General features: G+C 29.1%; 1 protein-coding gene, 1 long non-coding RNA gene and 1 pseudogene across 2 annotated transcripts; 2 read left to right on the top strand and 1 right to left on the bottom strand.

Annotated features, from left to right (window-relative positions):
• Positions 1-318: 318 nt before the first annotated feature.
• On the bottom strand, positions 319-5,743 carry LOC128041694 (acetyl-coenzyme A carboxylase carboxyl transferase subunit beta, chloroplastic-like; annotated as a pseudogene).
• Positions 5,744-15,209: 9,466 nt separating this feature from the next.
• Positions 15,210-17,568, top strand: LOC105774383 (deSI-like protein At4g17486). Its single transcript, XM_012596871.2, has 3 exons — positions 15,210-15,648; positions 15,982-16,269; positions 17,092-17,568. The coding sequence occupies exons 1-3, from the start codon at positions 15,510-15,512 to the stop codon at positions 17,349-17,351; spliced, it is 687 nt and encodes a 228-aa protein (XP_012452325.1). The 5' UTR covers positions 15,210-15,509; the 3' UTR covers positions 17,352-17,568.
• A 2,006-nt stretch (positions 17,569-19,574) lies between these two features.
• LOC128041654 (uncharacterized) lies at positions 19,575-22,534 on the top strand. The gene is made up of 2 exons (XR_008196593.1): positions 19,575-19,713; positions 22,119-22,534. It is a non-coding gene; the product is annotated as an uncharacterized LOC128041654 (long non-coding RNA).
• The last annotated feature ends 1,334 nt before the right edge of the window (positions 22,535-23,868 follow it).

Here is a 23,868-nt window from a genome sequence, read left to right as displayed (position 1 = left end):
TTTTGTCAAAACCTCATTAACCTCATTCAATTATTGTTTTATCATTTTCATTCTCATCATAAAAATCAAAAAACCTTAGAAAATCTTTTTCTGAATGTGCAAGAAAGCAATGGATTTATATATTTTGGTAAAAAACTTTTAATAAAATAATTTGGATGTATACTAAAAGGAAAGCCAATGGATTTAAAATGAAAAAAAACATTAAAACCCACATTCCATTATTCTTTAAACTATTTATTTAGGATAAATATCAAAATTATACATGAACTTTGATCAAATGTATAATGTCATACATGAATTTTAATTTTAAAATGTAAGAATTGATACATAAAATAACTTTTTATTTGATTGATAATCATATCAAGCGGAAGATATTTTAGCCATTTGCATCAAGCTCAAACTTCCTTCTTGCATGCATGCTCCTCCGGAAGCACACACTAGAATAAGAGGTAAAAAATTATTGGTAGCATATTCGATCAAACGGGTGATTTTCTCGCCTACTACGGATCCCATACTCTCCCCCCCCCATAAACTGAAAATCCATAACCCCGATTGCTAAAGGAACACCGTTTAGTTGACCTATGCCTGTTTGAATGGCATCGGTTAATCCTGTCTTTCTTTGATAAAAATCAATACGATCTTTATAAACCTCTTCTTCAGACTGAAATTCAATGGGATCCAGAGAGATCATGTCTTCGTCCATAGGACCCCAAGTGCCTGGATCAATCAAAAGTTCGGTTCTATCTGAACTCCTCATTTTCAAATGATATCCACATTGTTCACAAATATTCATTTTTGAATTAAGTGATTTCTTATAATTTACTCCATAACAATTTTTGCATTCGCATTGAACCCACAAATCCTTGTATAGATCGAGATCATTAGAATTTTCTTTATTAAAATTTTATACATGAAATTTTGATTTGATCTAATTTTTATAAATCACTAATAATATTATCAAATTAGCATCATTTTACGTTAATATATTGCATACACAAATAATTATATTAATCTAATATAAAATAAATATATATATTCGTTTCTTTAAACGTATACAACTGAATCGAAATCAAAGTTTTATATATACATATAAACTACAATTCAAATTTTATATGTATAAGTACGCCAAATCAAAATTCATGCATTTTAATTTTCTTGAACTTTGATTCACCTTTTTAGATGAGAATTTTTTTAAAGAAGTCTCCATTCCCAATATCCCTCCTCCTACTCTTCAATTCCTAGGATCCAACACCTTCTTGTAAAAAAAAAAAAAAGATTGGTTTTTGGGTGTCCTTTATTAATTAATTAATGAGACAAATTGGAGGTGATGTTAGGGTTAAAGGGTTGGTTGGAAAAGGCATGAAAGTTGTATGCTTAAAAAGCTCCACTCAAATCTAATCTAATTTATATTCATTCTTTTCACAAGAGAATAAATCTATAACTAATATTACAACAAGATACAGAGTAGTCCTGTAGAAGTTTGGCATCATTGTTTATTATTTCGTTTAGGTTAGAGGGAAAGGAGAAAATTTGTGTCTAAAACTCTGCACTTTTTAAACTTTCGAAATTTAGTCCCCTTCTAATTTAATTCAATCTATTGAACAAAACCTTTGAAAGTTAAAATGTTTGGTATTTAAAATTGGTACAAGTCCAATGTGTTATCAACTCTTGAAATTAAAAGCAAAAATTCAAAGACTAAACATAATTAAACCGAAATGAAAGACAAAATTCCGTAGTGTTCTTTTATTTAAAATAGTTGGGATGTTACTCTTCATTCAACATAATAAAATGTTATTTGAAACTTTATTTAAATGTTTTATTGGTGCATCTTCATATTTGATTTTCTTGCAAATTGTTTTATTTATTATTACCCTATCATTCTTATAAAACATCAAATATAGATAATGTATTTACCCGTAATTAATCTGTCTTTACTCGTGGATTGATTTAATATTTGTCCACTACTCGCTCACAAAAACAAGTTTTTAAATTTAAAATAATTCATCCTTAACCAAGAAAACCCCATTAAGTCCCTCAATTTAATTCTCACACAATTGAGCTCTTGCCCTTGACAAAAAAATATTCGATTAAGCCCCTCTATTAATGGTTTCTGTCTTTCATCACGTTGACCGTTAAAATCAAATAGTTACACTTGGCAACCCCTATTTAATCTTTCATTTTCTAATAAGAATCATTAAAATATAAAAATTATTTAAAATTAATAAAAATATTAAAATTTTATGTATACTTATAAAATTATAAAACTTATAAAAATTCATAAAACTTATAAAATTAATTTAAAAATCAAAATATTTTAAAAATTATATAAAACCATAAAAACTTATAAATGGTACAATACTTCTAAAAAATCTAAAAAATATAATAAACTATAAATGATATAAAAATCATTTATGTGTTGCTTATTTTAGAAATTAAACCCTAAAATCAAAATGAATATGTTGCATCAAAATCAACTGTTGGATAATGGGAATAGTTGCTAGATAGTTGGGGTCATTTTCATGTTAAATCAAATGTTGAATTAAGGCTTAGTTTGGATGGGCGGTGTGTTTACCTCTGGTGAGGTTAAAAACAGTGGTGGCGGTGAGATTAGTTACTGTAGCAATGAGATTGGATACTATAGCGGTGAGTTTAGAAACAACAGCGGAGTGTATGTTTCGATTCAAACGCAGCTGCAATGGTGATATGAGAATAGAAAATGACTATTAAGGACATCATATTAGAATTTATATATAATAGAAGTTTTTTAAATTATTTTACTTTTATAAAATTATAAAAATATGTAATTTATTAATTCATTTAATAAAATATTAAGATGTATCTTCCAATATTTTATTATAAATATTTTAATAAATTATATAATCAATTTAAATTATTTATTAGATAGAATGATAATTATTTTAATTTTTATAGTTAAATATTCTTTTATAACAATGATAAATATTATTTTCACAAATAGTAACATTATACTTGGATCAAATTTTGAAGTATCTAATCGGATGATTTTTAATAAAAAAAATATAATAACATAAGACATAACAAGTTTCATTATTATTAGAAATTAGGTTATGATACAAAATGTCTTTACAAATATGAACTCATTAAACTAGTTGCAATGGTTTCCCTTAACATCGCAATTTCAAGGTCACTTTCACTGTTAGAAGAACTCGATTCACCTCGATCAAAATGGCCTGAAGAGACTGGTATGTCGGGTATATTCTCAAATTATCGAAAATCCTCATCATTTGACCAAGCATGTCTTCAAATGTAATTATGCAAAAATATTGTTGTAATAACTATTAAAACTTGCTTGTTGAATGAATAATTTGGAATATCTCTTAATATTGGCGATTTTTTTTCCACACTCCAAATGTTCGTTCAATCACAGAGCGTAACGAAGAATGGACATGATTAAAGATTTCTTTTTTTTCCATATACTCAACGATTACCTTGATGAAAATCAGGTAAATGATATCGTTCCCCCTATATGGGCCTAAAAAACTTACCATTTGTGGATATCCTGAATCCACAAGATAATATTTTCCTACAAAAAAGTAAAACATAATATCAAGTTTAAAAATAAATTAAAAATTTTAATATTGTTTTTATGTAAATATTAATTAAAAAATTAAAGTTCAACCTCGTGGAGGGTGTGGAAACTTTAACTCTTGTTTTCTAAGTGCTTGCAAAAAAATTCTACTGTCATGTGTTATTCCTTCCTAACCAGGAAATGCAAAAATAAAGCACATGTTGAAGTCACAAACTGTCATAATATTTTGAGTTGGTTCACATTTCTGTTCGATACAAGATATTTGACAAGAAGGCGAAATGCATGCTTTTATGTGTGTTCCATCTATGGCCCCAATACAATCCTTTAAAATAAATACAAATAATGATATAAAAGTTAGAAATAATTTATATTTTAAAAATATAAAGATTGTGTAAATTTTACCTTAAAGTGAGACCAATATCTTGTGTCATGTCGAATATGTTTCAGTACTTCCACGAATTGACCTTTAATCGTGTCTATTCTCATTCGAGCAAATATATGCAACATATCATTAACAATTCGACTAACAGTTTCCCCAGATCGTTGAAATCACTCTACTGCATTTGAATTTGATTCTTTATTTCCAAGAATGTACAATGGTAATGCTAACTTCTCCATCGCTGATACTTTCTCATGCTTTAAGCCATAACTTGTTTGCAAATCATGCAACAAGATGTGAAACATATTTTTTGGCATCCTAAAACTATTCATGCAACGGTCATCATGCCCATTTAATACTTCGTCCACCCACATGTGACCTGTATAATTTGAATCCATAATCAGTTGCATAGTAAAATAAGTTTCATGGTGTACCAATACACTACTTAACACATATTCTTCCTCTTCATGATAATTGTTGTGCTCAACTTGTATAACAATTGTGGCTATTCTTTGTTGAGCTTCTTCACTTAATTCAAGGGTATCATAATTCATATCAAAACTATTATACATATTGTTAAATTCATCCATAACCTGAAAAAGTAATCAAATGAAAATAAATTAATATTTTGTGACATTCTATACAACACAGAAACTTGAATAAAAGCATAGCATAAAAATATGAAACATAAAAAATATCATACATTAGTTTTACACATAAAAAAGAAGTACAGTATGATTGAAAGGGAAATGAGGATGTTGCTACCAAGGATGAAAATAATGCAATTGGATTTTGTTCAGCATACTCACGTCAAAGCCACCAAACCCTAACATCTGGATCTAAGTTCAAAAACACTTCTCGTTTCACTAGTATTTGGAACATTTTGATGGCAAAATAGTACAATTCATCTATTTTTGGAATTTCATCTTCTAAAGCACACAAAGCATCCATTGCATTTGAAATAGTATATTGAGAGTGAGGAAAAATAATTTCTTTCACTGACTTCCTTGGACTAGCCATACTCTCACACAATTTCTCAATATGAGTAGTTAATGTATTTCTTAATGATTTTCTACTTGAACTTGATTTTTTTCTTTTATCGTGTACAACCCTAAGTGTTTGCTTCATTCGATTAGGAGTTTCATGAAAAGGGTTTGATGGTGCTCCATTAGGATGAATACCTTCATTCTCATTACTATGTTCATTTGAATCACCAAATCCCTCATTAGGTGTATCATCTCCTACAGGAACCCCGCTTGGAAGAACACCAGACGAAGGTGCCCATACTCATTCAATTGTGGTTCAATTCCTTTCTTCTTAAATCCTTTAAAATCAAGATTTTCCTACATAACATGGTAAATGTTAAATGTTATACTAAGATTTTTATATTTGTAAATTATTAATTTCAATAAAATTTATGCATTAAAATAATGATAAATTTAACACTAACCTGTATTTTTTCAGCCCACCATTCTTTGGTAGCATCGACGTTTTAGATGGACACTATCCTATACCTGTAGATTCCTTAAGCAACTCCCTCCATAGCCTCCATTTCTTTTTTTAATGTATCCCACTTATTTTTCAATTGAGGTTTTCCATAATTTTTTTTGTGTTTTTGCTTGAAAAAGAGCAATGACATTTTTCCATCCTTTTGAGTTTAGATGAGTTGTCGGTCAATTACCAACATTGACTTCATTCACGCAAAGTTCACAAAATATCAACGTCAGCTCATCATCCCAAACAACCTTTGTTGCTAAGGTATTATCTCCTTCCACAAAATTTCGTGTCTTTACCATCTATTATTATTTTGATTTTAAATGTCAACCGACATAAAACCATAAGTATATATCATAATAAGCATCATTTAAATATCACCATTATAACAAATACAAGCAAACATATATCTTAAGATATCATGGTATATATACATCCACGCATTTGTAAAGCTCCTTCAATATTTCTCACAAAAACTCTTTAACAATTTGATGTATTGGACTAAACAAATTAAATAGAATATAAGTATTTAATTTTCACTCATATGGGACATGCATACATGTACAACAATTCGACCTCTCAAACACAAAGATCTGTAGGGAATTGAGAAGGGTAAAATTCTTTCAAAAGGGGGATCTTTCAAAGCTGTGTTTCTCAAGATTTGTTGGTCTCAAAAGCTTACATCATTTGAAAGGAAAATTGAAGAAGCATAAGAACGTATATACCTATATGGAAAGACTACATCTCTAATATCATTAGAGCAAAACTCAATTGACTATTTAAATGCAATAAATTAATTTTTAAACAAACCCTTTATTCTTAGCCTACTAATTTTTTGTTCTTCAAGAATTTTCCCCGATTTTATCTTTTGTTTCATCATTTCAATATTGTAAGAAGAAAAACTACAATTGAGCACTACATTTCACTAAAAAGTTCTTAAAAAATTCCAACTACTAGCTAAATTTTTACATTCATTGTAGAAGTGGAAACTACAACTCGTATTTGCAGATACCCCCAACTGATCAATAATCCGATCTAAACCCGAAAAATTTAGAAACGAGACTAAAACTTAACACGAACATGATACCATACTCAACACAAATATATAAAAACTAACCTTTAAGCAAAGAAAAAAGTAGCAGCCACAACCAAGAACAAAGCAAAAAAGTAGGGAGAAACCAACAATAATCACTATTTTAGTTCCCAAATCTGAAAAACAAGTGACTTTTTTTTCCCAAATCTGAAAACAAATAAGGTTGAGAAAGAAATTAGTTTAACTTTCAAGGATAAAAAAGTAAAATAATAAATAAAAGTATGGGTATTTTTGTCTGTTAAAAATACCTACTGCTTTATTGAGTTGAACTGGTGCTAAAACCTCCAATCAATTTTAAGGCTATCAGTGTGATTGAAATAAATTTGAACGTACTGTTGATGTTGATCCAAGCAGGCTATCGTGAGGTTGATAGCAGTTATCTACCCCAACTGCACCACGATGACAATAAATGCAAACCCAAAGGAAGCCTAAAACGACAACTATGGGACCCTCTCCTTTTTATTGATATTTTTTTTATCTCTAATTTTTTAAGTGCAATACAATAGTTTGAACCTTAACATTTTCAAAATTGTTTGCTAAGTATTGTATGCTATAAAAGTATTTTTGACACGATCATATACTATAAAACCAAAATTTCAATATCCAACGATCGCAAATATTAGCATATATCGGCATAAAATATTCTTACAACTATTTTCATTATCCAATTGTTAGTTTGATACCACGTGTTCATTTTGATTTTAGGGTTCAATTTTCAAAATGATGAACCGATAAATGATTTTTTATAACTTTTGTAATTATATATTTTTAATTTATTATTTTTATAAGTTTTTATATTTTTATGATTTTTTATATTTTTATAAGTTTATATTATCTCTAATATTTTTTATTTTCTAGGATTTTATATCTTTTATAAGTTTATATAATTTTAATATTTTATAAAATTTTAAAAAATTTACATAAATTTTAATGATTTTTATGAGAATAATAAAAATTTAAATTAAGTGTTACAACATTTCTTCATCCGATTGATTCTTCAGTTAATTTTAACGTCAACATTATCAACAACGAAAATTAAATAGACTTAATTAAATTTTTTTACTAAGAGCATAAGTTGAATTAATGGTCCGTTTGTTTACCAGGAAAACATTTCCTGGTTTTTCAGTGTTTGTTTGTTTGAAAATAACTTACATTGGTAAAACGTTTTCAAAAACACGGGAAAATGAGAAAGGATTTTAGGGAAAATGTCTTACCGATTTTATTTCTGCAAGACATTTTCCATTTTTCCTCCTCCTTCTGTCCTTCTCTTTCTTCATCCAGTTGAACCAGTTCCTAAAACAAAGCTCAAGGTAACTTTTTTATGCTTTACTCTATATTTCATTCAATTTGTCGCCTCTCACTCAAATCTTCTTCTCCCAATTTTTTTTTGTTGAAGAATCTGTTTAGATTTTGCATCTATTTGTTTAATCTGTTTGGATTTTGCATCTGTCTGTTGAAGAATCTTCTACTTCTTCCTTTTTTATGCTTTATTTAAAATCTGTTTGTTTTTGGGTTTTGCATCATTCAGTTTATGCTTGCTCTTCTATTACCCTAGATTTGTTTTTTTTTTCTTTGATTTTCTGAAGTAATAGATATTTGGTAACTTACTTTCTCCTTGTTATAGTTGGTAATGCATTGATATGTTTGCAAAGATTCTTAAAACAGAACAGAAGATGCTGTAAAATTTCCCTTTTTCTCATCTAATAAAATTGAACTCTGACCTGAACTCATTTCTCATGTGATCCAACATATGAGTTCATGCATAAGTTATTAGCTATATATAGTCAAACAAATGGTTTTCTTTCTGATTTTCTATTTCTCTGTTCCTCTTTATAAAGTTAAATTACCCTTAATAAGTGTTAACAAACAATAGAACACTACGGTTTCCACGTTGGGCTAAAATCAATCCTTGCCAAGCCAAAAACATTTTCCACTTCAATGGGTTTGTCTGTAAGCTATAAAAGACAAGCCTCACCACAAGTTTCTTCTAGTGGGGAATCATTTTCAAAACTAACTACTTCTAGGGATTGGCTAATTCAGTCAGCAGAAATGCCAAAAGAATCAATGATGCATGATCACACTACTAGAACTTATCAAAATCAAAAGTATAACTGCTCCACTCACCATGAAGTTCAAAGAAATTCATATCCTGGTGAAGTTAGAAATTGTGGATATAATATATACTAAATTAATGTATTTCTCATGTCCATGTGCATCAGTTTAGTAGTTAAAAGTTGGCCACTGTCAATGCATTTTTTGTATTGTTTTGAGAGAAGTTGTATTGTTCTGAGTTTTAAGTATATGCTAGCCTACTTTTTTATTATTTCAATTTCAGCTTTCATTATGGATTAAAAAATTTTATCTGTCAATAATATATTATCATACATCATTAACGCAATGTTTTTATCCACAATCATCCTTTTGTTAACTCTTAACATTATCCTCTCTTTTATGTGAATTTTGATATTATGTTTCTTCTTGTGAATTCATATGATAATATAAAGGTTGACTTGTGTATCCAATTGTATCTACAACTGAGATTTTAATTGGAAGAGCCAAATTGATACAAAATGTAAACATTAAAGTCTAAATTTGATATTTTGCCTATCTTTAATGTTTAGCCGAAAGATACAATTAAAAACATTAATTAGAAGAATTTCACATTAATAAAAAAATGTAATGAAATAATACCACCATTAAAATAAATTAAAATTTAATATAATAAAATATTTTTACAATTTAAATATTTAATTTTAAAAATTATTTTGACATAAAATTTAAAATAATTAAGTCCAAAAATTTTGAAGTAAAAAAATCTAATTAAATCATATGTACGTTCAAAAGGTAAAGTGTAATAAAAATATTAAATAAAATAACATTTTTACTACGCTATTGTACATCATGTCATCTACAAATAACTTAAAAAAAGAAGAGGGAAGTGGTTGCAATATTTATTGAAGAATAGAATAACGATATGAAATGATGAATAAGTATAGATCCGTGTCCATTTTCAACATTACATATGTACATTATATTATGACCAATCATTGGTTTATTCTTAAATTGAATCATATCTAATTTTAGTTGTGTCACTAACTTGGTACAAAGAAAGTAGTTGATACTTTTTAATTTCTCAAAAATTTATTAATGCAATTATAATTAGCTTAATATGTATGCATGCACTTTATTCATGGTAACTTTAGTCATATATGTGATCTTATGAAAATCTTGCATCTTTTTTGTAGTGATCAAATATTTATGTGGCATTATTTTGTGTAGATGGATCGCAATCAAGATCAAAATGCAATTGTCGGAGTCGTGGCTTCAGTTTTAGCTTTTGGGGATCTTTGGATTAAAAAATTAAAAACTAGAAAGGAAATTGCATCTCACCCTTGTGTGAATCGAGATTATGAAAGAGAAAGTTATATTAATAGTATTTTATATAGTGGTGACCAGCGTTGTGTTGATGTGATAAGGATGAGACCAATTGCCTTTTTTAATTTGTGTGATATTCTTAGTAGAAATAATTTGTTACAATCAACTAAATCTGTGAATATTATGGAGCAAGTAGTTATATTTTTACATATAATTGGTCATAATGTAAGGTTTCGAGTGATTGAGTCTAGATATTATAGATCAACTGAGACAATTCACCGTTACTTTAGGGTTGTATTGAGAGCTATTTTGAAATTATATAAACTAGTTATTAGATTACCTGATGAGTCAACTCCTAGTGAAATCAGAAACAATCCAAGGTTTTATCCTTATTTTAAAGATTGTATTGGAGCATTAGATGGAACACATGTTCGTGCATCCGTTCCACTTAGCATTCAAGAAAGATTTCGTAGCCGGAAAAGGGGGACGACACAAAATGTATTGGCTGCTATTACATTTGATTTGAAATTTTCCTATGTTCTAGCTGGTTGGGAAGGTAGTGCACATGATTCTCGTATTTTAAGTGATGCACTTTCACGCCCAAGAGGATTAAGAATTCTAGAAGGTAATAATTATCATTAAATACCAAATAGTTCTAGTAAGCTCATAATTTATTAGTATTATTTATGTTTTGTAAAATTGTAGGTAAATATTATCTTGCTGATGCTGCATATGGCATCCGAAATGGATATATTACCCCATATCGTGGTGTCCGATATCATTTAAAAGAGTTTAGTGCTCAGGGGCCTGAAAATGTAAAGGAACTCTTTAATCTTCGTCATTCATCATTATGAATCACTATTGAACGTGTTTTTGGGATTTAAAAAAAACGGTTTCATGTATTAAATGCTGAACCATTTTGGAATTTTCAAACTCAAGTAGATATTAGTTTTGGCTTGTTGTATCATTCATAATCATATAATGGGAGTTGATCCTAGTGATTTACTTAATCAAGGATTATACGAGGAGCCTGAGTCTAATTTGATAATACCAACTCTTACAAAGCGAGAAGAAAGAGAAGAAGCAAGAGAATGGTCTACTAAAAGAGACAAAATTGCACAAACTATGTGAACTAATTATATGGTTAGAAATATTAGGTAGGTTTAGGGCTTAGGGTTATTGTTTCTATGTTATGTATGTTTTAGTAATAAAATTGTTTTTTTTGTTAATGTTGGTTGGATAATGATATTGAAATTTTAGTTTGTTGGATTTTGAAATTATTATGTCTTGAATTTGTTAGATATTGATTATGTTTTAAGCTTGTTAGATATTGAATTTATTATGTTTTAAGCTTGTTGGATATTTAATTTATTATGTTTTAAGCTTGTTGGATATTGAAATGATTGACAATGACAATTATCAATGTAGAATGGGTAAGGGCAACAAAGAAGGGACCTCCAAGCAATTCAGGTGGACAAAATCGATAGATCATCTTTTTTCTTAAAATTCTAGCAGAGGAGGCCTAGAGAGGAAATAAGCCTTCTAATACTTTCAAAGCAGTTTCTATTAATCGAGCTGCTGAAGCTATTTCTGAAAGATTTCAAGTCCAATGCGATGCGAAGCATGTGGAAAATCATTTGAGGAATGTAAAAAACCAGTGGCAGATTATATGCACAATTTGAGGTGAAAGTGGTTTTGGATGGGATGATAACATGAAAATGATCACATGTGATAGAGCGACATATGATGCAGCAATGATGGTAATATATGTATATATATGTTAAGTATATTTCAATTGCTTTTTACTTGTTATTCTAATTGTGTATAATATCCAACAGGCACACAAGAAGTATGAACCATTTTTGAATAAAAGCATTGATCATTATAATGAAATGACTTTGGTTGTTGGCAAAGATATGGCAACAGGGAGTTTTGCTAGAACATTTGCTGACATAGATTTGGATGATGGTAACCAAGATTCAGTGTCTATAGACTGCGACAATGAAAAGACTGAAGAGGTAAGGACAAAAGTATCTTCATCTGGCACATCCAAACGTAAAAGAAAAAATGTTCAAGAAAGTGTCGTTGATGAAAAAATTAAATTAGTGGGTGAACAACTTGGCAAAATTGCTAATGCTTTGAAAAAATTTAATACGGATAAGACACCACATCTTTACGAAAAAGTGATGTCGATGGAGGAAGAAGGATTTGATGATGACTTCCTGTGTTCTGTGTTTGATTATCTAGTGAGTCATGAATCCGAGGCCAAAGCTTTTTTAGTTAAAAGTAAAAAGCATAAAAAAAATTTGGCTTCAAAAATTTTCTCAAGGTTTAAGATATTGATACTTTTAATGTGGTGTAATATTAGTTATGCACTTGGACAATGTTGTTGTTATTATGTTGTGTACTACTAATTATGCATTTGGAAATATTATTAATTTCTAGTATTAATTGTGGTTTGGAAGCTAATTTATAATTATTCAATCCTTGTTTTTTATTTTTTATAACACAATTACAAATAATTTATTTGACTTTGTTGTTTTCAATTTATGACGGTTAATATTTTAGCTTAATAATTGAGTATTATTATATATTTAATTTGATTTATTTATTTATAAATAAATCATTGTTATATATGTAAAAAATTAAAATATAAATTTATTAATATATGTAAAAACAGCTTTTCCGATAAATATTTTCAGTAAATCTGCCAAACAACAAAAAATATTTTACACAGATTCATCTAAACACCATAAAAATAAATTATTTTCCATAAACTATTTTACTGACAAATAAATGGAGTCTAAGTGCAAATTAAAGTATACTTTGGATGTTCAGTTAGTTCCATTTTAATGTGTTTCAACTACTCTTTGAGTTGAATCTCAGTAGCACCAGTTGACTGTTGCTAACTGTGCTGCGCCGCATTGGGAAAAATTTTATTTCTCAACATTGCTTTCTTTCTCAATTTTACCCATGTCCTTTTTAACGTTTTTTCAGCCTTTTATTGTCTGAAGTTGAAAAGCTTTTATCTCTTGGTTGGGTAAATAACTAAATATATTTATTTCATATAATAAATTAATAAATATTATAAATCACCGTTGAGAAGAAATATAAGGGTTCTTTTTTTTTTTTAATATTATAGCCATCATTCAAATATATACAAATATCTTATTCATTTTTAAATTTTAAATTATTTGCTGTTAGTTTATTAAATATAATTCTAATACGTTTATTAATATAAAATTTTTACTAAGGAAGTCTATTAATTATAATTTATTAAATAAAACGATCTTAATTAAAATATTATTTCAATAAAATATTTAAATTTCACATAGAAAGTCTATTGATTATATTTTATTAAAAGAAAATTATCTTTTATGAGTAGGGTTAACGATGTTAAGTTCCACGTCATGAATTTGGAACATCATAAATTTATAAATTGATTACTTTAATTTAAGAGCTCATGGTAAATTATTTAATTTAATGTGATAACTCACATCGATTATTTAACTTTGTTAGATTTATGAACTTCATAATTAATCATGTGAAAAATGTAAAATAAAATATGCATAAGAACAACAATACATGCACTTGTTATACGCCTTTTAATTTTGTTGATTTGATTCCCACTTTTTTTAAAAAAATAATTCACATTTTTTTTTATTTGATAGAAATTCACAATATGAATTCTATTATATGCTTATCTCCCATCTAGAGGCAATACTCGTTTATTTAGTATTGGACCGGCTACAGCAGTCATGTCAATTTTACTAAGTATTTCCAGTAATTCCTTTTAGCTCTCGCCTTATTTTAGTCAATCTCAATATCGGTATTTTTTTTATGGATTGCCATTTCAAGTATTGCTCTCATTGGAACAATTAGATCTCCATAACATGTTATTATAAGTGTATAACAGGCAAAATCTTGATAGACAACTGTGGTTGTTATAAAGATAGTTGGCTTATATATATTAAGTTTCTAATTGAGTTAATGTTACGAGTCAAACGAATACTAATACAATTAAGTAATTGCCAAAATAACATTACTTTATAAAGTAAAAATATATATTTTAGGGTATTTTTATCTTTTATTAAAAAAGAAAAATACATATATTTCTAGTTTACCATTTCAATTAAACCTCATTTATTTTTTATATGAATTTTAAAAATATATTTACTATATATCTCTGTTATTCAAGCTCTATAATCTAATATTTACTTAAATCAGCTTAATTTAATTATTAAAATTAAAAGCTGAAACTCGAAAGTAATAATCCAGAATAATTATAACCCGGAAAAAAATCAAAATTTTAAATCTAAAAGTAATTCAATTATAATAATAATAAAATAACTTGATTTTTAAAACTTGAATTAATTATATTCAGATTTTTAAATCAAAGAGTCCAATTCACAACTCTACCCTAAGTTTGTCAAAAGTAAGTAGAACTCCAACCGAAAACGCATACATACACGCCACGGGATTTCAATATAAAGAAGAAAAAAAGCACAATGGTAGTTGGGAGTAATTTTCCCAAAACTCTGGGGTTTCCCTCAATTTTAAACAACTACATTTATACTACTATTATTTAAAAGCTGTTTGAGTCAAATCTCATCCATCAACTGAGTTTTAATTTTTCTATTTTTTTAAAAAGGTGTGTTTATAAACTAAAGATTTAAAGTGTCAAAAAAAATTAAGTATGATAAAATTTTAAGAGTTGAATTTATATTAGAAAACAGTTTGTTAAATTAGTAATATAAGTACTGTTTGACAAAATTAAATATTAATTTTAAAATATTCTTAATTTTTATTTTTAATTTTATTATTATATTTTATATTATTTTGATTGGTTTTAGATGAAAGATAAATATGGTAATGTTGAATATTTCATTCTTTTTAAGCATAGCTAAATTAAAATTAAAATTAAAATTTTCTAAGTCATAAGTAGTTACCTACCTGTTGAAGATTTTGTTGTTGAAAATTTTATAGTAAGTAAAATTTTAAAATAATTATCAAATATATTTAAAATATTAAATGTTAAATTTCTTTTATTTTATTGAAAATAATTTTTTAATAATTTACAAACACACTCTTTATAATAAAATTATCCAAACATTATATTAAAATTTTTAATAAGCATGTATGTGAGTATTTTGATTCTTTAATATTTTATATAAAATTTTAGAAAATACATATAATTAAATTTGAACTTGGAATATTATTATATAATAAAAAAAGCAATACTTTTATATGTAATATGAAATAATATATATATATATATAAAAAAAAAAGAGAGAGAAAGCAAGCATCAACCACGAGGACGAGGAGGATCCTTGAAAGCAAAAGGTGATGCTATTTTGCTTTGCTTTCGGCTCTCTCGTTCGGTACAACCCAAGTTACAGATTTCTTCCTTTTTCATTATTTTATTTATTTATTTTCAATCGAAACAAGGAAACTAATATCGAATTTCGGCGCTTACCCATACCAGTTTCTCTTTAATTATTTTTTCTATAATACCCCGTCCCCATAGAAACCTCAATTATCTCTCTTCTTGTAAAAAAATCTGGCTTCTTTTTATTTATTTATTAAAGTTAGCCTAAAAAATGCTGTGCACAATGGTGTTGATGCCCCGGAAGAAGAAAGTTGGATCGGTTCCGGTTTATTTGAATGTATATGACTTGACTCCGATTAATGGTTATGCTTATTGGTTTGGCCTTGGGATCTATCATTCTGGGGTTCAAGGTTTGTTTTCTTATTTTCCTTTGAATTTAGTCAAGTTTTTGTTTTCTTTTTTGGGGTGTTGCTGGAAAAGTAATGGAATTTTTTTTTAGTAATCAACAAGACTGGAAATTGAAGGGAAATTTTTGAAAATTTTTCTATGCAAATTAAGGTTGTTGTTGAATGTTTTTACGGTTTAATAACACTAGTCAAGTTAATTCCCTTGAAAGATTGATTTTTTATGTATATAAGGAATAAGAATATACATCCATGATTTTAGTGTGTATGTATATAAATGTATACATGTATATTATTGTACAAGTTGATTTTGAGTATGCTGATTCTTGCTGTATGCAGTTCATGGAGTTGAATATGGTTTTGGAGCGCATGAGCATTCGGCGACTGGAATTTTCGAAGTGGAGCCCAGGCAGTGTCCTGGTTTCACGTTTAGGAAATCTATTTTAATTGGAAGGACCGATTTAGGTCCGAAAGACGTTCGTTCGTTTATGGAGAAACTCGCTACAGATTACTCCGGGAACACTTACCATCTCATCACAAAGAACTGTAATCATTTCTGCAATGATGTGTGTATCCAATTGACAGGGAAACCAATTCCTAGCTGGGTTAATCGACTTGCTAGACTTGGTAAGAAATCCACTTCTATCCTTTTAAACTTAAACTTTACTTCATGATCTCATTGTTTCTTCAGAAGATCGGTATGTGAAAATATATTGAAAGGAAAGTTTTGCGGCATTTTTGTAGTTCCTCTGTTTAGCTTATTATCTGATTTTAAAGTAAAGTAGCATATAGAAAAGAAAATTAATAGTAACAATAAACGAAAGATAAGTTATGTTTTGCTTTAAACAACTTTTCGAAGATAAGAAAGAAGTGGCATCAGGCATCTGCTTCCACCCACCATTCCCACTGAGGCATTTGACCAAACCTGTTACAGTGCAAGCTTTGTCGAATGCCATGGTGGGTCTACCAAATTTGAAAGGACAGCCATGTAAATCATCTTCACTGCCTGTTGGAACCAATAATTCTCTTGCATATTCGTACCAAGACTGCCATGGTCGCCATAGTTTCTCACGTTTTTTACAACTTGAACGATGTTTGTTCTGTTTGGTCGTACTAATAACACTTGCTAGTTTCAACGTCTTCACGTTGATATGTTTTGTCAAGTATGAAACGATAACCCTGAAATGTACTGTACTTGATCTTGTCTTTGCTCAGAGAGCTGGAACTTGTTGGGAATTTTATGTTGGTTAGAATTCACTGTGATAACGTGAATGCATTAGGTTCATCCAACATCTCTATTTCAGTGATGAGGACATGGTTCTTTCAAATATGGACTATACTCGCATCCTGTTTGAATTTCATCTGTTCTCCTATTACCATCTTGTAGGATTTTATAGGTTCTTTCTCTGTAGACTATTGATGATGATGGTACTTGTGATGAATGTATAGGTTTCCTTTGCAACTGTGTTCTCCCAGCAGAGTTGAACGAGACGAGAGTTCGCCAAGTTAGATCAGAAGGTAAGCTTCAACCGGTAGAGAAGAAGTTAAGAAGCCAACCAAGTAAGTTCGTACCTTCTTCTAAACCTCTACCTCCTTCATTGAAATCTTGCCCTCCAGGCCCTGCCATGAGTAGTAGACAAAGGCGATGTATTCCATCGTCGTCTTTGATTCATAGTTCTTCGACCTCGACTTTGAGTTTGAAGCTTTAGTTAGAACTTTCAAGTATGGTACAGTTTTAAGGTTTTAAATTTTGGGAAGTCCAACAGTAGTAGATGAAATTACAAATGCAAATATTTTTATATCTCACTTCTGTTTCTACTCGGTTCATGCATAGAAACAGGTGCTTGGAAAATTTGCAGCATTTCAATTTCTCTGTAATATGCTGTTTGATGTGGAATTGAATGGAAAAGATCCTTGTATTTTGCACACTCTTGCACTCCGTTTTGCCATTTCATTTACTCTTTATCGAACTTGGTACCTCAAAGCTTGTAGGACCTCAACCTTGCCATTGAGTTTGTGATTCTAAAAGCGTACGTCAAAATCATGTTCCGTTAGAGCCGTTAGATGTTTGGAAACGGAACTCAACTATTAGTGTAAAGAATAGGGACCCATGAAACAGTAGTCTTTGGCTAATGTTGAATGTGAATGATGAGGGCCCCTGCCATTGGACCAGTTGGTGAGGATGGGAACATTGGTCCCTTTTATTATCATGAATTTGAGGATGGTCCCTTACTCCATGGAAACAAGTTTTCTTGTCGGCTATGGTTGAAGGAGGATCCCAGGAAAGTGACCCCCTGCCCTCGGGGGTGAATTTTCTTTTACTAAATTTAACCCGATTATCGATGACGTCAAATTTTGCTTGCTATGATTTGTTTATGAAATCGAATAATACCCCAATCTAATTAACCAAAATTTATAAATTCTTATTAACCGATGGTTAATTGATTTAACCAAAATTTATAAATATATATATATATTTCAAACAATTTAAAACATAAAAAATCTATGACAATTTTTTCTTTCTTTTAATTCAAAAAGTTTAACTGAAATTTAAAACAACAAATAACACAATAATAACACTAAATTAAAACATAATAACAAACCTTACATTAAAAACATCAATTTTAAAATTTTTATTCTGTGTTATTTTGTTTAATTTTAGTTTCTTTTTCAAATATTTTTAGTTTTTATAATGTTTTTCTAAGCTCATTATAGAAATATTTATAAATCCAGTAATTTTATATATTGGGCTTATGTAATGTATTAGACTTATCTCTAATATATTGGATCTATCTATAATACATTAGGCTTATAAATTATTAATAATTTTAGTTAATCATTTAATTCAGTTAATCATTCTGTTTCGAACCAAATTAACCGATAATTAAAAATTTCAAAACCCTTTAATTGATCTCGATCAAATTAGATTCGGTGATCGACCAATTAAATTAACTAATTTGGTTTGATCTGTTAATTCGGATAAACTTAAAAAAAGCACACCCCTAATTGGTATGATTGCATCAATCAGGCTAGGAACTTATTAACAACAAAGGCTAACTTGTTTAAAATCTCGTGCATAATATTTGATTGCATCATATTCAGATAGGATATTATATTAACTCTCCAATATTCAATATTCAAATTTGTTTACATCTTGCGGATAATGAATTCAAATTCACTTTTGAAAATAATGAGTTTGGATATTGGAATCTATTATCTATTTTATTTTATTTTATAATTTTCTTTTGGACATACTGAAATTCGATATTTAGTGAATTTGGATATTTTGTTTTAATTCAATTAATTTGCACTTTTATTTGACCAATTATATTTAAATTTTATACTAATAATAAATATATTTGAATTTTAAGGTAGATTTATAAATTTGAGTTTAGATTTCATGAAAATTTCAAATATTATTTGAATTGTTGAAACCTTTGTTATAGATAAAAGGTTAAAAAAAACATTGGTCCCTTGAACTTTAAAATTATAATTAATTAAGCTCTTTGACCATTAAAATTAAAGGTTAAACGTTACAAAGTAACAACAATTGTTTTCTTCTGGACGTTTTTGTCACGTGGCGATAATCATTATTGTAATAGGCCAATTTAGCCCGAGCTCACAAAAAAATAATAAACCCAAAATAATAAAACAAATTCCAAGTCCAGTCCAAAATTGTATCATTTGACCCGATTGGAATGATCCATTACTTGAAAAATGATATGCAATCTTAGATATAATATGCAATCTTAGAAGATAAGATTTTGTAATCTTAAAGATTTAATTTGTAGATACCCTTTAAATCTTAGCCGTTGATGTAATTGATCTATACCGTTGGATTTGGGGAGGCTCAACTATAAATAGAGGCCTCTCCCTTCATTGTAAAACACTGGAGTTTGGAGTAATAATAATTCTTAAGAGCATTCACTCAAATTTCTCCTTCTCTTGCGTTCTTATTTTCTGTGGCTTGTTCTTATTTTGTTTTTTTGTTCATCTTCGTTTCTTTTTAAGTTGCTTTCATTTGAGTTGGATTTTGGTGGAGGAATTTCGTTAAATCTTCATATTGTGGGAGTAAGGCTGACTTAAGCGTTTTTTTAACCTTTTTTATTTATCTATTTAATTGTTTAATCATTAATTATTCTTTTACTTTTATTTGTTTATTTATCCATCAACTTTCTTATTTACATATTGTTCATTCATTTAACCATTCTTATTATTCTTTTATTTTTTTCCATTAATTATATACTTTATTTGTTTTAATATTATGTCACACATGTTGTTTATTTTTAAAACTCGTATTATAAATCATCCATTTTAAATTGTTTGATTATTTGCTTTAAATTTTTTCCATATATTATCAATTGCAATTTCTTTTTTATACTATCTATTTTTTCCATATTTTGGCCCTCAGTTTGGTTTTATTCTCATTTTTCCTTTTAATTTCTTTTAAATTCAATTTAATCCTCACTAGTTTGATTTAATTTGCTTGTGTTTTATTTGTTTAAGTATTGATTATTATGTTTTTTTTAATTTTGAATCGATATTATTTGAATGTTTATACTTACTATTATTAAATTAATCATTAATATTATCTAAGTGTATTGTATATTATTATTTTAGATTTATCATGTTTTATTATTTGTAATTTGTCAATATTATTATTTTAAATTCATTGTTAACATTATTTTAAATTTATCATGTATATCTATTTCAAATTTATCATTAATATTTTTAAATTTATTATATACTATTATTTTGGATTTATCACATATGATTATTCTAGAATTATCATCAAAATTTTAAATTTTATATGTATTATTATTTCAAATTTATTATATATTATTTATTGTAAATTATCCAATTCATTTCAAATTGTAGATATTATTTGTATTAAATTGTACATTCATATATATTATTTGTTTTAACTCATATATATTGTTTATTTTAAAATTTTGAACGATAATTTATTGGTTATAATTTCTCCTTTTGCCATTTATTTCTTTAGTATATCTTTTAAAATTGATTATTAATTCATTTAATTTTAAAATATTGATATTGGTATTTATATAATGTATGATTGAAATTATTGTTGCCATGCATGTTTATATTTGTTTATTAATTATTTGTTATTCGTTAGTGTATGATTCATTTACAAATTATCCTTTTAAGTCAGTATGTTATCATTTAATCACATTACATTTTATTCAAAAGTTTATAAAACAAGACTCGATATTTAAGATTTTCGAGAAGATTATGCCTTAACTTACTGGGCTTCAATTTTCTCGTTAAATTCAAAATAGCCGAGTATCCCTTTTTCAATAAAATCATACAAATTTCAAATAAAAGCTTATTCTCGAAAATTCAAAATGTTATATCCTAACTCACTGGATACGACGTTTTGTTATCACAAGATGAGATTTTTAATAAAAACAACTTTGTGAGTTGTCATCGGAACTTCAAACAATCGTACCCTAACTACGGGGTTTCGATTTCTTCATTAAAGTAAGATGGCCAAATTTTATTTAGCTTTCAAAATAATAAATTTCAATAAGGATTTTAAAAGGGGAATTGTTTTGATCTCTTCAAATTTTCAGTATTCGACATTAAGACATTAATTAATCAACTAGGTACCAATTTTGGGCGTTACGAGGGTGCTAATCCTTCCTCGTACGTAACCGACTCCTGAACCCATTTTTCTGAATTTTGTGGACCAAAATTGTTATTTTTAATAAGATCAAATCGTTTATTAAAAACAACTACTTTTCCAGGTGACCCAATCACACCTCATAAAAATAGATTGGTGGCGACTCCATTTCCGTTTTTAAATAAAAGTCGACCCCGTTTAAATAAAAATGGTTTCGACAGCTTGGCGACTCCACTGGGGAGATGTTAGAGAGTCGAGTCGTAAATTGATTAATTTTTGTCTTTCGTTCGAGAAATCAAAATTTGTTTTAAAATCACGATTCCCCCCTTATGCATTATTACCATGATTTTGATCATGGTATGTTTGTTTGGTTGGTCCAAATATGTTAATGTGTATTTGCATTTTGCATTGCGTGGGTTGGTCAATTTTACCCCTCTAAGTGGGAGCGAGAAACTAGTCCCTCGTGAGGTGTTCACCTCCGTGTAGGATAGTGGACCGCTTTCGGGATACATCTGTACCTATGTCTTCATGAGATTTCCATCTCGTGCAGCCATAGGGAAATGTATTCCCCTGAACTGAACTCGGTCCATATGAGCCTATAATGGGTGAGGATTGAGGAATCTGCTGGTTTGGGTACCTTTGCTCTAGAAGCCAAACCTCATATAGTGAACCTTAGAAACTCACCCTAGGTAGAACTACACTGAACCCTAGTAGATACCCGAATAGGTGTTTTATTATTTCTTGATTGCATTGGATTCTACGTTTATACCTGATACTAACTTGTGTTTGTTTTGGCTGCATGACATTTTGACTGCATGGCATTTCATCATAGAAAAGAGGTGTTGATTCATGTTTAGTTGCTAAATAGAGAGCTTGTCATGGAAAATGGATTTCTTGATAAAGTGGAAGTCAATACGGTTGTCCAAATATAGTCCAAGAAAACGTGATGCGAGAAGTGTAACAAGAGGAGTATACGACCTTGCTGCGTTGCCTGAAGATTCAAGTTAGCAAAGATTCTTCAAGAGTTGTCAAACATCCCAACCTTTTTAAAGAAGATCAGGAGCATGAGTGAGCAACGAGTTGCGACCTGGATCAAGCAAAAGGAGCTAGTAGATGTCTATTGAAAAATTCGCGAGATGCATCTTAATATCCAGATGATCGAGGGCGAAGTCGTATATGTATCCGCTTTATGTAAAGAGATCTGTTTTCTAGTAAAGTTATTTTAGTAAAAAATTGAACCAGAATCAACGTCTCTTTTTGCATTCATTTCATACATTTGCACTTAATTTCTTCATATGCATTAAAATCCATTAAAAGAGTCTAATTGATTAAAGTTATTTCAGTTAATCTGGAAAGCCAACACCCTTACAATACCCAAGCAAAGACTAAGGGAATGGACCAAAGGTTGGAGAGATTAGAGCAGATACAAATAAAGATGCTAGAGCAATTGACCAAATTTTAACAAGATATGAAAGATCAGATGTTAGAATTCCAAAGAAATGTGATAAACCAGTTAACCTAGTTATTGGCTAGAGGGTTAGAAAGAGAGCAAAGCCCAGTGGTCCACTTTGGAGAGGATAATGAAGACCCTGTTTATCCCTCAGGTTTTACCCCGATAAATGTCCAACCAGATATGCGTCCACAAGGGGCACCCCTTACTATCAAATCCCAACAATATCAGACCGGTACCTTAACACCAATGAATCGCCCGATAGGCTCAAGATCCAATCTGAGGAACAATCTAGCCAATCCTATTGCTCTTGATAATCCAGAAGAAATAAAACAGACGAGGGTAGAGTACCCAGATACTATAAAGGCCCCAAAGAGGAAGGGGAATAAGGGGGATAATGCAGGAAAATATAACAAGGGCCACTCAAAACCAATCGCTGTGGACCGACCAAAGACAGAAACCACCAGCCATCAGGGCCCTTTGAAGCGAGAATCTTACATGAAGGCAAATACAGAAAGGCCTCAGTTCACGCCTATACCGATGTCATATAGCGAGCTATATCAAAGCCTATTTAATGCACATATGGTGTCCCCTTTCTACTTGAAACCAATGTTGCCTCCATTTCCTAAATCGTATAACGCAAATGCTCAGTGTGAATACCATGCAGGAATTACGGGGCACTCGATAGAAAATTGCACCGCATTCAAAAAGATAGTTGAAAGACTCATTAATATAGGCATTGTCAAGTTCGATGAGGTCTCCAGTGCAGAAAATTCGCTACCCAATCACATTGATAATGGGGTGAATACGATGTATGAAGAAGTTTTAGGAAGCGTTTACATCAACACCGTATATGAAGACAAGGCTAAAAGAGGGACTTTGTTAGAAATCTGCCCTTACGAACCTGAGAGCGAGCTAAATAATTAGACTGCGGAAGAAATCCATGTAGTCTTTAGAGCTTATTCAGAGTAATGTTCAGAACAATTCTTGTTGTTTTTAGCCTAAAAATGATAGGAATTCCTTTGTGAAACAGGCTCATGTCTGAACGTCGTTGTTCTAATAAAATACATCTTTGCATTTATTTTTGAGCCAATATTCTTTTATTCTTTTCGAATAATTATTCTTTCATTCT

The sequence above is a fragment of the Gossypium raimondii genome, chromosome 6 (assembly GCF_025698545.1).
Source record: "Gossypium raimondii isolate GPD5lz chromosome 6, ASM2569854v1, whole genome shotgun sequence".
Classification (NCBI taxonomy): domain Eukaryota; kingdom Viridiplantae; phylum Streptophyta; class Magnoliopsida; order Malvales; family Malvaceae; genus Gossypium; species Gossypium raimondii.
The sequence above is the reverse complement of the archived record's forward strand: the minus strand, read 5'-3'. Positions and strand labels throughout refer to the sequence as shown.

What these genes read in the sequence shown, in the direction of transcription:
- LOC105774383 (XM_012596871.2), top strand. Translation starts at nt 15,510, where the DNA reads ATGCTGTGCACAATGGTGTTGATGCCCCGGAAGAAGAAAGTTGGATCG. An exon ending in CTATCATTCTGGGGTTCAAG is followed by an intron (nt 15,649 to 15,981) that starts GTTTGTTTTCTT and finishes TGCTGTATGCAG; the next exon opens with TTCATGGAGTTGAATATGGT. An exon ending in TAATCGACTTGCTAGACTTG is followed by an intron (nt 16,270 to 17,091) that starts GTAAGAAATCCA and finishes ATGAATGTATAG; the next exon opens with GTTTCCTTTGCAACTGTGTT.